The sequence below is a fragment of the Pseudorasbora parva genome, chromosome 25, assembly GCF_024679245.1.
Source record: "Pseudorasbora parva isolate DD20220531a chromosome 25, ASM2467924v1, whole genome shotgun sequence".
Taxonomy (NCBI): domain Eukaryota; kingdom Metazoa; phylum Chordata; class Actinopteri; order Cypriniformes; family Gobionidae; genus Pseudorasbora; species Pseudorasbora parva.
The window spans coordinates 7960472-7979477 of NC_090196.1; the positions used below are offsets into that span (position 1 = coordinate 7960472).

Sequence of the window (19006 nt, forward strand, 5' to 3'; positions counted from 1 at the left end):
AACGCTGCTGCCAGGATTGTGAGCAGAACCAGAAAATATGACCATATCACACCAGTCCTCAGGTCTTTACACTGGCTTCCAGTTACATTTAGGATCGACTTTAAAGTACTATTACTTGTTTATAAATCACTCAATGAGCTAGGACCCCAATACATCGCAGATATGCTGATTAAATATAAACCCAACAGATCACTCAGATCAGCAGGATCAAGTCAGTTAGAAATACCAAGAGTTCACTCAAAGCAAGGAGAGTCTGCTTTTAGCTATTATGCCAGCCGTAGTTGGAACCAGCTTCCTGAACAGATCAGATTTGCTCCAACAGTAGCCACATTCAAATCCAGACTCAAAACACATCTGTTTAGCTGTGCGTTTACTGAATGAGCTCCGAGCACTGTATGTCCGACTGATTGCACCCTATCTTATCTCTTTATTCTTTTTATAATTGTTTTAGTTTACCTTTGTTCTTATCTTTGGTTATTGTTTATTTTATATGTTCTTTTGAGTTGAATATGACGAGTGAAAACTGGGTTTGATGGAAATAGTAAGTTTGACAATAAGGTTTGAGTATGTGTAAATCTGTGGAGGGTATGATGAGTGAGTAAGGGTTTTAACAAGAAGGTTTCTGAGTAAAAATCAGGGAATAGTGATTAAAATGGATGTTATGAACGTGTTTGAGAAAGAAATGAATGAGAGGTGTTCTAATTAAGATGGTACATGTATGTAGGCAGTAAACTGAAGAATGTTTATTTTTATATCAGACCATTATTGTGGATCTGACCATTTTATTTTATTTTATCTTATTTTATTTTTATTTTTTATTATTATTTTTTTTATTATTAATATTTTATTTTATTTTATGATTATTTTTTTTAAATTACTATATCTTTACGACTGTTTTAACTATGCTTGTTTTTAATTCTTTATTCGTCCTTATGGTATTCTTTTTTTTTCTCATGCATTTGTTACCACTGTTTTAATTAATTTCTATGTAAAGCACTTTGAATTGCCATTGGGTATGAAATGTGCTATACAAATAAACTTGCCTTGCCTTGCCTAGGGATGGTGATCTTGGGATGGTACTTATCATTCTTTTTCCCAGATGGAGCCCCAGTCCGAGGGAGATTGACAGTCATGTTTAGCTTCTTCCATTTTCTAATGATTGCTCCAACAGTGGACCTTTTTTCACCAAGCTGCTTGGCAATTTCCCCGTAGCCCTTTCCAGCCTTGCGGAGTTGTAAAATTTTATCTCTAGTGTCTTTGGACAGCTCTTTGGTCTTCGCCATGTTAGTAGTTGGATTCTTACTGATTGTATGGGGTGGACATGTGTCTTTATGCAGCTAACGACCACAAATAGGTGCATCTACTTTAGGATAATAAATGAAGTGGACATTTTAAAGGCAGACTAACAGGTCTTTGAGGGTCAGAATTCTAGCTGATAGACAGGTGTTCAAATACTTATTTGCATCTGTATAATACAAATAAATAGGTACAAAATCCTATATTGTGATTTCTGGATTTTTTTTTTTTTTTAGATTATGTCTCTCACAGTGGACATGCACCTACGATGACAATTTCAGACCCCTCCCTGATTTCCAAGTGGGAGAACTTGCAAAATAGCAGGGTGTTCAAATGCTTATTTGAAGAATAAGAAAAAAAAAAAAATAAAACAAATATTTAGCTTGAGGTCTTATAATTTAAATGATCTAATCACACACACACACACACACACACACACACACACACACACACACACACAACATATTGGAAGCAGTACAACTGTTTCCAACATTGATAATAATCTATCATACTACAATGATTTATGAAGATTATGTGACATTGAAGATTAGAGTAATGATGCAGCTGAAAATTCAGGAAAAATTTATATTTTAAAGTATATTAAAACAGTAAACCATTATGTTAAATTGTAATAATTATTTACAATAATATTACAGTTTTTTTCAGCATTTTTTGTCAAATAAATGTAGGCTAGATAAGCATAAGATAATTATTTAAAAAAACATTGAAAATATTAAGGTTTCCAAACTTTTGACCAGTACTGTATAACATTAATAAGAATCAGTGCTGTAATTGTTAAGTAAAACATTTTTTTTAAATGTGTTAATTGAAATAAAGCTATAAATAAAATAAAATAAAATATAAATATAAGGAGAAAAACTTAGCATAGCTAAAACTAAACCTAGAAATTATTAAATGACAACACACAAGATCATAAGCACATAAAACTATTAAAGCAAACTCAAATTTAAATTAAACTGAAAATATAGAAATAAAAGCTAATTAATAAATATGAATAATACTATGGGATTATATAACTAATATAATGGCAATGAGATTTTGAAAATGTGTTTAAATGCCATGAAAATAAGTCTCACAAAAGCCAAATATGACTCCTTCTTTTCTATGATTTTGAGGTGAAATATAACCCAGACATGTTGTGGACAGATATTGCGAGAAAAGAAACTATTTGTTTGTCTATTTGCAGTGATGGTTGATGTAATGGTGTAAAGCACCTTTTGAGACCTCGACCTTTGGTAAACTGAAAATCTCCAAATCCATCGTGCCGCCTTTGGTTGAACTCTCAGGGATGTCAATCAAAACCAGTTTGTCAACACAGCTCTGAGACGGAAAGTATGACATTACCATCTGGTCATAAAAATGTGGTTAAGCAGCCATAAGCTATTTCTGGCAAACAGAAGACAATAATGTAGTTACTTTCGCCATAATGCTCAACACGGCAGCTATTCCCAAATCTCCCCCACCAATCACAGAAACTTTGACCTCTTGATCAGTCCGATTTCCACCTATAAGAGAAATTACAGATCATACGATTTGAATTTATAATGTACAATTGCATTTTTCTTTTGTCCATTCCAAACATACCTTCATTAACTTTGAGATTTGTCACATAGGCCAGTAGATCGTTGGGATTGTCACCAAGTGCTGAAGATTTGGTGCTCAGTGGAGGTTCTTCTTCAAACTTAGCGATCATCTCTGCCAGAAGGCCATTCACAGATGACTTTGGCTGCAATAGTGACATTTTTTGTTATGAAATTGTATTATATATATATAAACAGGGGTTGGACTCATCTGTGACCAGGGCGGTATTCCAGAAAGCTGGTTATGTGACATACGTTATGTGTATGTTAAAGAGTAAGTAAGCGGATAACCTCAACTTTTGGTTCCAAAAACGGAGGTAAATTTCAGGGTATGTAAGTAACCATGGCAACTCACTCTCTGAACATAAGAACAGGTTAGTTTGCTTAAGAGGTTTTCATGTGCGTTATATAATTTAGTTATTAATATAATGGCCAGCAGCCATATCACCCTGTAGCCCAAGACTGGTTTCCCACTTGGATGGGAGACCAACTGGGAAAACCAGGTTGCTGCTGGTAGAGGTGTTAGTGAGGCCAGCAGGGGCGCTCACCCTGTGGTCTGTGTGGGTCCTAATGCCCCAGTATAGTGATGGGGACACTATACTGTCAAAGAGCACCGTCCTTCGGATGAGACGTTAAACCGAGGTCCTGACTCTGTGGTCATTAAAAATCCCAGTTTGTCCTTCGATAAAGAGTAGGGGTTTAACCCCGGCATCCTGGCCAAATTTGCCCTTTGGCCTCTGTCCATCATGGCCTCCTAATAATCCCCATATAATGACTGGCTTAATCACTCTGTCTCTTCTCCACCAATCAGCTGGTGTGTGGTGAGCGTTCTGGCGCAAAATGGCTGCCGTCGCATCAGCCAGGTGGATGCCGCACATTGGTGGTGGCTGAGGAGATTCCCCCCTTCTATATGTAAAGCGCTTTGGGTGTCTAGAAAAGCACTATATAAATGTAATGAATTATTATTATTATAACCAGTTTTGTTTCAGTTATATCAATATATTATATATTATTTCTAAAGAAGTTTAAATGTTAATGCAATTCAAATATATTTATTATTTATTTTATTGTCATCTAACAATTAGCATCAAGCAAACAATATAATACTTTTTCTCAGTGAATAAAGATTACTTATTAAAAGAAAACATTGGGTAAAAATGATTGCACAACCACCCAATAGGTGGCGATGTGTATTAAGTAGGTTATGTAACTCGCCATTAAACAAAAGAAGCAGAGGAAGTAGAATATTGCCGTCCCTCTTAGCTTGTTTCCTTAATGAATCACTCATTCATCGCTCTGATGAGAATGTCTTGTAAGTTAACCGGGAACATACTCCGAGTTGTCTGAACTTCCTCCCGAATGCGTTTTTGGAACCAGCATACCTCAAGTAAGTTAACCTTGCTTTCTGGAATACACCCCAGGAGAGCAGTCCTTGTGGTGTAATGAGAGCTATATACACCGATTATAACATTATGACCAGTGAAGTGAATAACACTGATTCTCTCTTCATCACAGCACCTGTTAGTGGGTGGGATATTGTTAGCCTCATAGCATAATTGCCAAGATCATATTGGCCAAAAAATGACTTGGGTAATTATGCTATGAGGCTAACGACATATTAGGCAGCAAGTGAACATTTTGTCTTCAAAGTTGATGTGTTAGAAGCAGGAAAAATGTAGCCTGGCTCTGCCCTCCTATGTACTTCTGCTCAATTTTCATTTTCCTTCAGTACTACGTCTGGGACTGTGGTGTATTCTTAGGTTTTCTCTGAACAAATTTTAACCGGTCCAATCAGCGAACAGAGGGAGTGGCTGAGAACGAGGATGTTGATGTTGTGCGCTAGTTTGAGCTGTAGTTCAGTAATGGCGGCGGAGAAAGATGTGAACGAAACCATTCATTCTGTTGTGGCACCGCTGCCGAATATCCAGAAGTTAAAGCCGGAGCAAGAACAATCTTTGCTGAGGATTGTTGGTGGCCCTCCTCCCCAGCTGGGGGAATTTGGGAAAAGTTTGATTTTGCAGCCCGCTCCGTTAGTGGTGAAGGAGTTGGCTGAAGCCCTATTCGGACAGTAACTGTTTCTCGTGGGGTCGGAAGGTATTGCCATCATTTACAGGGGCTGGTCAGTGATTTTATTGCCGTCCAGCTCCCACCACCTGTGTAAAAATCCCTGTCCGAGTTACCTAATGCTTTTGACAAACACCAAGGTCATGTGGTGATGAAATAGCTCTCCAAATCTACATCTCTGAGTTTTCAAGAATATATCACTTAAAAATTCACTGTTTATAATAATTTTTGACCCCTGTGGAGCACCCAACATGATCATCATTTCTGAGAGAAATTGTGATGGTGAATGCATATACAAACAAGCTCTCCGTTTAGGCTGCACTTTGCTGTTATTTGGATGTATTTCTAGACTTGTATTTCTTTAAAATGCTGGCAAGTATTTATAAGAGCAATATATTTCATCACTGCTCAAACAAATTAAAGGTGCCCTAGAATGATTTGAAATAATGTTAAATTGTTATCTAATATCTAAATAAAGGGTGAAAGGGGGATTCTAAAATCCACTGCCGATTCAATATACCTGTGTATATTTATATCCTAATTAACTTCATAATCAAAACCTTAATTAATATTTATCCTATATTATTAAAATGATTCTATCTAGTTATGATTTTGCTTTTAGTTTCTTGTTTTCTAAAGTGTACAGTCCCTGACAAAAGTCTTGTCGCTTGTGTACAAATTGACCTAAAGTGCCGCTGAAATATATTTCTAATCAAGATTTTTTTACAAGAAAGGGCTCATTTTAATCCCACCAGCTTTTGTGATAATGTTTCAGTGAAAAACTAAACTTTCAAAAAGTATTCTAATATTCACAGCTTGGTAAACCCCATTGAGTCAATTTTTGTAAAGACATAAGTGTTGTCACCTTGTCATATGAGCTTCACCTGTGACTAATAATGGATCAATTAGGTCTCAAGTGTGTATAAAAAGAACCCCAGTACACTAGACCTTCACATCAACTGCAACTAGACCTCTGCAAACATGCCTAAGATTCACCCTGAGACTAAAGTTTTGATTATCAAGAGGCTGAAGACCAGATCCACTGCTGATGTGGCAGACACCTTCAATGTGTCTCAGCTTCAAGTACAGAGGATAAAAAAAAGATTTGAAGAGACTTGAGACGTTTTTGACAAGCCCAGGTCAGGCAGACCCTGCAAGACAACTGCTCCAGAAGACCATTTGTTGGCTCGAAAATCCAAGGCCAGCCCATTTTCCACTGCAGCAGAGCTCCACGAGACCTGGTCACCTGAAGTCCCTGTGTCAACCAGAACAGTTTGTCGGATTCTGTCTCGAAATGGCCTCCATGGTCGAATCAGTGCCCAGAAGCCAGCACTAAACAAAAGAAAATTGAAAGTCCTCACGTCCCCTGCACAGCCTGGAACATGATATGTGTCCATGAGAGCTGCCATTTTCGCTATCCTCGCATGACGCTTGTTTAACTGCAGTCCCGATGATTCGGCTCCGTCAGTTCCGCCTGAAAATGAACATGGGCTGACATGCAAATTTTGGGGGCGTACATCGATTGCGTCACAGTTGGCGTTATGTTGAAAATGTTTTTTCGTGGTGTTTTTCACAAACAAGGTTTACATATGAAGGAGGAGGCAATGGTGTTTGAGACACACTGTATGTGATGTTCATGTACTGAACTCTTGTTATTTAACTATGGCAAGGTTAATTACATTTTTCATTCTAGGGCACCTTTAAAATAAAAGCATGTAAACATTTGAATTGGTCCATATTTTTAGCAGCATTTATTATCATACCAAGCATATGACATTTTATTTACAGCATACAATCATGTTACGTACCACATGAGCGGCGCGTTCCCGATCACAAAACTCTCCTCTCCGCCGTGGCGTGAATAAATCACAAGCCGAATGCACGAGTTTCAGGTTTTATCCTATGGTTTTATCACTGAGGTGGCCTGTACGTTTATTTTGACGGATTTCCATGTGAGAAACAGGCGAAGGGCGCACGACATGCGTCACGACCAAACGTTAGTGATTGGTTATTGCAGATCCAATGGTTTTAAACTTAAACAGAGTAAGAAATGCTCATCAATGAAGAGTGGCCAGACTCTCTGTACAAATTAAATGTACAAGAGTCTGGTAAGACCGGGCTAGGAAAAATGGGCAAGGGTAAGAATTTGAACAAGTTTGACAAGGGACAAATTGTGATGGCTAGATGACTGGGTCAGAGCATCTCCGAAACTGCAGCTCTTGTGGGGTGTTCCTGGTCTGCAGTGGTCAGTCTCTGTCAAAAGTGCTCCAAGCAAGGAACAGTGGAGTACTGGCGACAGGGTCATGGTCGACCAAGGCTTATTGATTCACGTGAGGAGCAAAGGCTGGTCTGTGTGGTCCGATCAAAAAGACGAGCTATTGAAGCTCAAATTGCTCAAGAAGTTAATGCTGGTTCTGATAGAAAGGTGTCAGAATACACAGTGCGTCACAGTTTGTTGTGTATGGGGCTGCATAGCCACAGACCAGTCAGGGGGCCCATGCTGACCCCTGTCCACTACCGAAGAATCACATTTTCACAAAAATGTGCAAAAATTACACAGCAAATTAGGGGTGACCCCTAATAGTCGAAGATTCGGTGCATCGCTATGCAGGACCGGATTCGACCACTCATCTCATGGTCGAATCTTCGCGGGTGTTATGAAACGAGGATTATACCATTTTGGCTCAATATTAGTGTTATAAAGAAGTGTCGCGGCGCTGATCGCCCCTTTAAGGGCACTGAGCTTCGCACCGGACGCGCCACACACACACATACACCGACGGCAGCATTCGACGCCTGTCCACGGCGATTAAATGTATATTTCCCTCAAATCGTGAATGTATATTGATTTCACCCTATGCTACAAGATACACTCATCGTGTAGTGATTCAAAATTAAACTCACGACACGTAATGTTCACGTCTGCCTGGTGTGAGATTCCTGAGACACGGCGCTGAGCTTCAGTCCGGTGTGCGACCCCCTTTAGGCACAATCGGCTTAAGAACTCAAAGTGTTCTTTTCCTCTCTAGGCAGGTATTTTTTTAGGTTTATTTATCAAAATGTTCTTTTATATATTTGTGTGATGTTCTGTTTCGTTCGCGGCCTTTAAATGTTATGAGAGAACGGTTAATTTACGAATGTGTAACGTTAGTGTATAGTTTTGATCACTTTATTAAAAGTGGTGGCTGTGTGCCGTGTGTAAAGTAAAATAAAAATAGTCTTAGCCTCCTGCTGACTAGTGTCCTGCCGTTCCCAACCCGTTTATACCGTTTATTTTTTTTTCCAGTCTATGGTTTACACACACACAGATGATTCGACTATCGGTCGACCATAGAGAGATTCGAAAATTCTGATTCGAACGTGTAAATCCTTAGTCAGGGACACCCTTACAGCAAATACAGCAATACAGCAAAAATGTAATCTGTCAACGAGCTCCGCTTCACCTTCATTGCTCTGGTTGGTGTAGCGCTATCCTATTGCATGCAGAAGGAGTTTGAAAGAGAACCGTTTATCTCGCCCCTCGGATTGAGCTGTCAATGGTGAGTTTCCAGACCAAACATCTTGATGTGGGTCTGGCTTGTCAGGCTATAGTAACAGATTTTTAAATACAAATCTAGCTTTTAGCGATGATTATTTATTATGATTATTTTATGTGATTTACAGTCTTGTTCAAAATAATAGCAGTACAATGTGACTAACCAGAATAATCAAGGTTTTTAGTATATTTTTTATTGCTACGTGGCAAACAAGTTACCAGTAGGTTCAGTAGATTGTCAGAAAACAAACAAGACCCAGCATTCATGATATGCACGCTCTTAAAGGGGGGGTGAAATGCTGTTTCATGCAGCTGAGGTTTTTACACTGTTAAAGACTTGGATTCCCATCCTAAACATAGACAAAGTTTCAAAAACTAATGTTGGACGTTTGATGGAGTATTTCTGTGTTAAAAATACTCCTTCCGGTTTCTCACAATTTTCGGCGAGTTTTTTTCGAGTATGGGTCTACTTGACGTTAAATAGAGCGGAAGGTCCCTGTATGGGCTGTACGGGCTCTTCTCCCGGTAGGGTGTGCGCGTGCGCGTAACTAGAGGGAGAGAGAGGAAATGCACGCGGTAAACAGTCTCTCAGGTGCAGATCCAGTCGTCCGTGAACACTTATGACGCGCCGCGCTCCACTTTATTCCTATGGGTGACGTCGAGCGACTTCAACACTTCAGCACAGCATTCCGGGAAGGCAGCGCTACATTTGAACCGATTTGAACGCAGAAATGACGGGAAGCTTCAAGGCATCGCTTCAGTCGCGTCGCAAAGTGGATTTCCACGCCACTGCTGTCACAGGACTTCACCAAATCATACCAAAGAAGTGTGTTTTTGACGGAGCGGTCCCAGCGATAAAGATTCGGTCCTGCTTTGGAAGCAGCCGGTGAGTAAATCAACTTCAAATGTCTCTGCTATTGGCTACCGTCGCGTGAGTAAACATCAGTAAACGATACGATCGCGTGCTTCGTCATTCAAATGCGCTAACGGTTACTCCATTGTTGTTCTGTATAACACTAGTCTGACTCTGACGTGCAAAACCGTTTTGCTTGCTACCTCTAAGGTCTAGTCACATACAATAGTCCATAAACCGAATCATGTCCTCATAAACTGCGCGTAAAGACACACAAAGGCCCCTAAATACAGTACATACCACAGAGACGGACATCCTGATGTTGCCGTTTCTCCTGTTCAATTTATTTCAGCCTCAGTTTTGATTGTGGATCATTATCTGTATTAGCTGAGAGCGATGGGTTTCTCCACGCTTGAGGACGTCACCGCTTTGCGCACATTCGTCATTCTTTAGCTCCGCCCACACGATATGCCTCCAGGCGCTCGGTTTTTTCCGGAAAGACTCGGTACAGCCCATATTTCTTTTATAAATATGATAAAACTAAAGACTTTTCGGAGATATGAAGGATGCAATACTACTCTATAGGTACTCAAGATTGACATGAGATTGACTGAAACTGAGTGTTTCACCCCCCCCTTTAAGGCTGTGCAATTGGGCAATTAGTTGAAAGGTGTGTGTTCAAAAAAATAGCAGTGTCTACCTTTGACTGTACAAACTCAAAACTATTTTGTACAAACATTTTTTTTTTCTTCTGGGATTTAGCAATCCTGTGAATCACTAAACTAATATTTAGTTGAATGACCACAGTTTTTTAAAACTGCTTGACATCTGTGTGGCATGGAGTCAACCAACTTGTGGCACCTCTCAGCTGTTATTCCACTCCATGATTCTTTAACAACATTCCACAATTCATTCACATTTCTTGGTTTTGCTTCAGAAACAGCATTTTTGATATCACCCCACAAGTTCTCAATTGGATTAAGGTCTGGAGATTGGGCTGGCCACTCCATAACATTAATTTTGTTGGTTTGGAACCAAGACTTTGCCCGTTTACTAGTGTGTTTTGGGTCATTGTCTTGTTGAAACAACCGTTTCAAGGGCATGTCCTCTTCAGCATAGGGCCACATGACCTCTTCAAGTATTTTAACATATGCAAACTGATCCATGATCCCTGGTATGCGATAAATAGGCCCAACACCATAGTAGGAGAAACATGCCCATATCATGATGCTTGCACCTCCATGCTTCACTGTCTTCACTGTGTACTGTGGCTTGAATTCAGAGTTTGGGGGTAGTCTCACAAACTGCCTGTGGCCCTTGGACCCAAAAAGAACAATTTTACTCTCATCAGTCCACAAAATGTTCCTCCATTTCTCTTTAGGCCAGTTGATGTGTTCTTTGGCAAATTGTAACCTCTTCTGCACATGCCTTTTTTTTAACAGAGGGACTTTGCGGGGGATTCTTGAAAATAGATTAGCTTCACACAGACGTCTTCTAACTGTCACAGTACTTACAGGTAACTCCAGACTGTCTTTGATCATCCTGGAGGTGATCATTGGCTGAGCCTTTGCCATTCTGGTTATTCTTCTATCCATTTTGATGGTTGTCTTCCGTTTTCTTCCACGTCTCTCTGGTTTTGCTCTCCATTTTAAGGCATTGGAGATCATTTTACCTGAACAGCCTATCATTTTTTGCACCTCTTTATAGGTTTTCCCCTCTCTAATCAACTTTTTAATCAAAGTACGCTGTTCTTCTGAACAATGTCTTGAACGACCCATTTTCCTCAGCTTTCAAATGCATGTTCAACAAGTGTTGGCTTCATCCTTAAATAGGGGCCACCTGATTCACACCTGTTTCTTCACAAAATTGATGACCTCAGTGATTGAATGCCACACTGCTATTTTTTTGAACACACCCCTTTCAACTAATTCAACTAATTGCCCAATTGCACAGCCTTAAGAGCGTGCATATCATGAATGCTGGGTCTCATTTGTTTTCTGAGAATCTACTGAACCTACTGGTAACTTGTTTGCCACGTAGCAATAAAAAATATACGAAAAACCTTGATTATTCTGGTTAGTCACATTGTACTGCTATTATTTTAAACAAGACTGTATATATCATTTATATAATTATTATACCCATAATCCATTACTCATGACCAATTTTAGTTTAGGTATTTTAAATGTATATAAATATATACAGATAATATAGCATAATATAAATACACTTTACAATCAAAAGACAAAGCTTAAAAAATGATTACACATTACATCTCTATATACAATATATTATCAGCTAATTTCACAATTTTCACTTGCACTGATATAGCAAGATATTTTCTTCTTCTTGTGTAAATGCATTTATGTACTTCATATTCTTCAATCTCTTGACATTCGGCAGAAAAGAGAATTGAATCTTGCTGAATCCATCACGAGAGGTGAATCATGTTTCAAGGCATGTGATTGGCTGTTTACTAATGATGTCACGGTTTCATATGCACGCGCTCCATGAACTCAAAATCAAAGCCTCAGTTGATAGAGTAAGTTACCAACAAAGCCTGATGTAATTGGTTCTTTTTTTAATATATTTTATAATACAATTTATTAATGCAATGGCAAAGCTGATTTTTTTAGCATCATTACTCCAGACTTAAGACTTCAAATCATTCTATGATGATTTTCTGCTTAAGAAACATTTATGATTATTAATGTTGAAAACAATTGTGCTGCGTAATAATTTTGTAGAATGTGTACTACACTACCATTCAAAAAATATTACTTTTATTAATAATTAAGTACCAAAAATAATAATTGATAATAACCAAGCATCAAATGATTTCTGAAGGATCATGTGACACTGAAGAATGGAGAAATGATGCTAAAAATGTACAGTAATAAATCATGTTTTAAAATATGTTGGAATAGAGAACAGTTCTGTTAAACTGTAATAATATTTCACAATATTACTCTTTTTTTGCTGTATTTTGTGAACACAAAAAAACTTATTTAAAAGCATGAAACATTTAAAAAATATATATTTATTTAAATAAATACAAAATGTATTAAACAATCAAACTATCAAATCAAATATATTTTGGGTTACACTTTATTTTACGGTGTCATTGTTACAATGTAATTATATATTTAAGAACAGAGTTATATTGATTAACTACATGCACTTATGGAAGGATTAGGGTTTGGTTGAGGGATAGTTGCATGTAATTATGCTAAATTTAATGTTATTACTATGGTAAGTACATGTAACATATGTAACAAGGACACTGTAAAATAGTGTTACCGTATTTTCCATATACTGTAAATAAGAAATGATATGAAGTTCTCCTACATGGTCCCAGTTGTGCAGACCCGGCAGGTGTATTCTCCCCTTGGAATCGACATGTTTCCCCTCCCGTATGACCATGCTGGACGTGGGTCTAAGGAAGCAGATGGGAGGCGTGAAAGGAAAGGAATCCACGAGCCAAAGCAGGATGGGCAGGTTATATGAGTGCCCTGTGAATACATTAACATCCACAGAGACAGTGTTCAAGTCAATATAAAGAAGAGTCTTCTGAGCAATTATCAATGAGCTATTATATCTACTATATTCCTTCTTTAAATAAACAATATATTCACTTTCATTGAGTCTCACCTTGATATCTGACTGGGATGTTTCCAACCAGTTTGAGAATCTCCTTCTGTACACTGTCACTAAATGCTGTAACAGATGTTTCAGCAATGACTCAAATGATTACAAGATGTATAGACTAATTTAACTAACTAAAACAGATAAATGTGGTTTTATTTGTGTGATCTTTAAGAAAACGACTTACTGAATGTTCCAGATTTTACCTCCATATCATTGTGAAGGCGAGACACTTTCTGTAGCTCTTCAACAGCCAAATCACGAAATTTATACTAGTAAGGACAAAAAGTAATATGTCAGAGAGAGTAAATAATCCATATTTAAAGGCGTGAATTTTGACACTCTTGACTAAACAGGTTTAACCAGTGTCTATCTTCCTTACTTATGAGTTATTAGCATGATTTTTAGGCTTCTCACCTTAGATAGAACTTTCTTCACTGATTCCGAGTTTAAATCCATGTTCTATGTATTGCGGTAAAACCGGGGAAGCCCGAGCTGTTCAATCTCAACCAGGCTATAAAGTGAAACTTCCGCAAACAATTTGACTGTCGTCTGGTGGCCTACGGCAAGCCGAGCGGAGTGATGTCATGCATGCAAACACCTACGGATGACGTTTTATTTTGTATTTATTAATTTTTATTTTATTTCTTTTTGCAGTATTTACAAATTGAATAAAAAAAATACTAATATAAATAAGTATAATAACTTTTGAAGGCACCTTTATAAATCTTATTTATTTATCTGATAACATTATGACTGAATATTGTGTCGGTTCCCCTTTTGTTGATAAAACCACCCTGACCCGTCGAGGCACGTACTTCACTAGTCCCCTGAATGTGTGCTGTGGTATCTGGCAGCAAGATGTTAGCAGCAGATCCTTTAAGTCCTGTAAATTGCGAGGTGGGATCAGACGTGTTTGTTCAGCACATCCCACAAACTATGCCGCATCAATACATGGCCCATATGGAAAAGTCTTGCTAAAAACATATGTGATTCTTATATGTTCCAACAGAAAACTATAAGGATCATATATGCTGCAAAAACCACATATACAAATTGTACAATATTCATGTATTTTCAGTCATATATGTCCTACACTGTAAAAAAAATATATGCTGGATTGTGTTAAATACAACCCCTGCAAATCAGTGAGATTTTACTTTAGTAAATTAATTAGCAAGTAAAACGAATAAAAATGGGTAACCCTAACACAAAGAAAATATTTCCTTATATATGTGAATGATAAATATATTAAATTATTTAACTGCATATTAAAAATATACAGGATAAATATATTACAATATTTAATAATACATGAGGAATTGCTGCTTTCAATTAAAAAATTGTGACAATATATTTACTTATATATCATAATGTATGTCATTTTATTTGATGTGCATGTGATGATATACCCAAAAATATATTGAACAAAATAATATATATTACAAAATAAAAGGAACTGTAGTCCGTTACTGAGAAAGTGCTATTATATTACAGTTACTTATGAAAATGTTAACAATTACAAAGGGTTATATATATATATATATATATATATATATATATATATATATATATATACACATACACACACACACACATACAGTTAACAATAACACAAGTCAAGCACACTGGCATGTTCCTACATATTAAGCAAAGAGCTGTAACTGCTGAAAAGTGCACCGACATTATTGTTAATAAAAGTAACAGTTTTACAGTTTTTTTAAATTGAGCAAAACACATGAAATAACCATTAATTTTAACATTTAACCTCCTTTAAATCAGAAGTAAAGCATGATGGGAAGTAGAAATTTGTTGTAACTCATTCTGTAAAAGTGTTTATGTTTGTACATGCATTCACATTAATATGGGAAATTCAATATACAGTAAGGCTACACAATAAAGGATACAACTTAATGGATATTACATGTAATACTATTTATATCTTAATTACTAAATATTGTATGTGTTAAAATATAGCCATATTTTATAAATATAGTCAATATGCATACATTGCAGTAGCTATATTAAAAAAGGCTTTAGTTTCCTTTATTCCTTTATATTTCCTTTAATATAGGCTATTTTGCATATAATTGCAGTATATTCCCATATATTTGTTTCGTAATGTTCTACCCATACAAACTATTTGTTAACAGCAATATCAACAATATTAAAAAAAATAATTATTAAACACTCACTCTAAGCGTTAGGCTTAGACGATGAAGATTTCTGTAACAAAAATAGCCTTAGTTCTGTCATCGCAAACTGCGCATGCGTCAACGCGCCGCGGCCAGGAGGAAATCAATCGCGGGTTCTTGTTGTCTCCGTGATATGATTGCCTCCCAGCGGGACCGCGAAGTGTCGAGCTCCAGGTAAGATTTGTGTTTGTCATGTCGTTCTCAATGCAAATGTTAACTTATTTAATGGCAAGATTTGCTAAAAGATTTGTAAATTGTTCGTTTCTGTTATCATGTCGGTGCCACAGCCTTAGTGTTAGGTAACGTACAGGTAACGTTAAGCCTAATTATGCTGCGCGCACGTGCAAAAATTAAATTACAAGTATTTAATGTGCAAAAACAAGTGAAAAATGCTTATATTTGTATTAAAGTTATTAAACTATATGATTGGTCTCATCATTTGTTAGTCCCTTTGAATAAAAACGTCTGCTAAATGATCAAATGTAAAACACAACTATTCTAGTTGTTTAACTATGTAATTTGGTAACTAAGTTAAACCCTAAAGCTCATGGTTTGCATAGATAACGTTATACAACGATTGTGTGACACAGTGAAAGCTGTGTGACACTGACAAAACGCAAAGGTTAGAATAAATGTAATGTGATTTGTTTACCGGTATGTTCCTTTTGTCATCATTAATAGTCTGTTTTGTGCCAATTCACTTTAAAAGAGTTAATGTTTTAGTGAACTTGAGTTTGCAAATTGCTGTAATGTAGTTAAAATATAGCTAAAATATAAACTTCTATAATTTGCATTCATGTAGCTGCAACATATATGAATCTAAATGATGTACAATATTACAATTTTGTAATAGAAAGTAAGTAACTGTATAAGAATATATTGTTATACTGGAAAAAACATTATAATGAAACGTGTTTCTAATATTCTTGTATGAGGTGGTCAAGAAGATTTTCTTTTTCTTCCACAGAAAGATCTTCATGAAAACATCTGAAGACCACGCAAGAAGAACAGGTTCATCCCATGAGGACTGGTTCAGTTCTGAATGGGAAGTGTTGAAGAAGTTTATGTAATGTGAGTTGTAAGACTTGAACTAATGTTAACAAATGAGACTTTATTGTAATGTATTAACTAACATGAACTAACAATGAGCAATACATTATTACAGTGTTTATTAAACTTTGTCAATTTTTAACGTTTAGTTCACCCAAAAATGTATGTTGTTAAAATGACCCTCATGTTGTTCCAAACCCATAAGACGTTCATTTATTTTCAGAACACAACAAATAAAGCTTTAATATGTGTACTATAATTACTATGTGAAATAAGTTAATATAGTAATTGATATAGATACTGATATAGATATCCATATTTATAACCTTATTGACTAAAATAACCAGCTCATGGCAGACGACTTGCAACCAGAGAGTGACCTGAGTGATGCGATGTAGGAGTAGCGTAAGCTTCAACGTCTCTCTGGGCAACAAAATCAAGCGCTTCTCTTTTATCGAATCCTCTTTAAATTCAAATTCGTGACCAGTGTTTTGTTTTCCTCTATTCTCTGCATAACCGCATTCATCAATACATCATGCTTCAGGTCAGAGGTCACTCTTTTGGCGTAAGTAGACACGCACGGTTGACTGCCGGAAGATAGATATTTTAGTCTAAAGTCAAAAATATGGATATTTTTTTAATAAAAAATGCATAGCTTCTCTTCAGAAGGCCTTCATTAAAAGATTTTTTAAAATGTCCTGATAATTTACTCACCCCCATGTCATCCAAGATGTTCATGTCTTTCTTTCTTCAGTCGAAAAGAAATTCAGTTTTTTGAACAAAATATTCCAGGATTTTTCATCATATAATGGTTTTTAGTTGCAACCAAAATACTGAAGGTCCAAATCAATGCAGTTCCACCTCCGTGTTTACAAAGCACTCATGTGAAGACTAATACAAATGCCCTCTAGCAAATAAAAAAAAGGTAAAACAACGAAATTGGATAATTTTGAAGTTGAAAATTGTTTTATGCTAAAGGGCGTTTATTAGTCTTCACATGAGTGCTCTGTAAACACGAGGGCGGGACTTCTGCCTACGTCTATGTGACCATTTACACGTGATTACGTCATCCTTGGCACCTCGCAGAGCTCAGCAAGTTGAACAATTAAGGTTGAAAAGTATATTCATTTTTTTAAATGACTGATCGTTTGACTAGATAAGACCCTATTCCTCATCCGGGATCACGCAGAGGCTATGAAGCCCTTTGAAACGGCGTTGATCTGGACCTTCAACATTTTGGTTGCAACTGAAAAGCATTATATGATGAACAATCCTGGAATGTTTTCTTCAAGAAACTTAATTTCTTTTCCACTGAAGAAATAAAGACATGAACATCTTGGATGAGATGGGGGTGAGTAAACTATCAGTCAATTTTCATTTTGGGGTGAACTAATCCGTTCATTATCTTTGATTGATGGCCATGACACTGTGTTCAATGTATTTTGTTGTTGTTTTTTGGGTTTTGTTTTCTTTCTGAGCAAAGTTCAGTTTGCTATCAAGTTGGAATTGTAAATTACTCATGTGGAGTATAATTTGATTATTTTATTTTGTGTTGAAATAAAAGTGTTTCCATCACAAATTTGTGTATGTCATTGATTGAAATCATATATGGTTAGTATATGCAGAGATGTTGTAATATTGACTGAAATCATGTATGATTATTATATGTTGTTTATATGTTATTATTATATGTTATATTATATCATATAAACTTGAAGAGCTAACACACCATTTCCCTATTAAAAAAATATGAAATCTGTATAAAAACCATATAAACAAATGACACAAAATATAAATAAATCCTATATGACTAGCATATGATTCAGTATAAGAACTTTATATGATTTGTATATGAATATCATGTATTTTCTACTAATACCATATACCATTGCATACAGTTTACATGTAAAACTCATATAAGATTTTTGCAGGATTCATACATGACCCAAAAGTTTTCTGTGTGTTTTTTAGTATGAAATGGGCCATAAACGGTCTGATTTTGTGTATGACATATATGGGACTTACATTAAACATTTAAGATAATTCTGACTGATTTAAGTAAGGAACATATATGGTCGCATATATGAACCATATAGGTTTTTTTCATATGGGGGGCTTACCTGGCCTTTAACCTTGCCTGGGCCCTGATGATTCCGGAAGATTTTGAATTGAGTTCACAATCTTTTAACAATTAATTATACAGCTCTAGTTGGTCACAGTTCTGGTAAAAGAGGGGCCCCCCAAGGGGTAAACCCCACAGATGCTCGGTTGGATTGAGATCTGGAGAATTTGGGTGACAGGACCCAAGGTTTCCCAGCAGAACATTGCCCAAAGCATCACAATGCCTCCGCCGGCTTGCCTTAATTCTTCCCATAGTGCATCCTGGTGCCATGTGTTCCCATAAACGACACAGGTGGTGGACAGGGGTCAGCATGGGCACACTGACTGGTCTGTGGCTATGCAGCCCCATACGTAACAAACTGCGATGCACTGTATATTCTGACACTTTTCTATCAGAACCAGCATTAACTTCTTGAGCAATTTGAGCTCCAGTAGCTCGTCTGTTTTTTTTTTTTTTCGGACTACACAGGCCAGCCTTCGCTCCCCACGTGCATCAATGAGCCTTGGCCCCCCTTGACCCTGTCTCTGGTTCTCCACTGTTCCTTCCTTTCATCACTTTTGATAGATACTGACCACTGCAGACCAGGAACACCCCACAAGAGCTGCAGTTTTGGATATGCTCTGCTTTTTTCTGCTTCTATTCTAA

The 19006-nt window shown here is 36.9% G+C and overlaps 1 protein-coding gene across 1 annotated transcript in view; it reads right to left on the minus strand.

Moving 5' to 3' along the window:
• uevld (UEV and lactate/malate dehyrogenase domains) overlaps positions 1 to 13568 on the minus strand; it is a 26277-nt gene extending 12709 nt beyond the window's left edge. The window contains exons 1-7 of the mRNA XM_067437244.1: positions 13412 to 13568; positions 13182 to 13266; positions 13001 to 13066; positions 12698 to 12861; positions 2902 to 3043; positions 2734 to 2822; positions 2532 to 2637 (exon numbers count right to left, since the gene is read on the minus strand). Coding sequence (XP_067293345.1) covers positions 2532 to 2637; positions 2734 to 2822; positions 2902 to 3043; positions 12698 to 12861; positions 13001 to 13066; positions 13182 to 13266; positions 13412 to 13453 — 694 coding nt within the window. The 5' untranslated portion in view covers positions 13454 to 13568. The remainder of the gene's footprint in view (positions 1 to 2531; positions 2638 to 2733; positions 2823 to 2901; positions 3044 to 12697; positions 12862 to 13000; positions 13067 to 13181; positions 13267 to 13411) is intronic.
• Positions 13569 to 19006: the final 5438 nt, after the last annotated feature.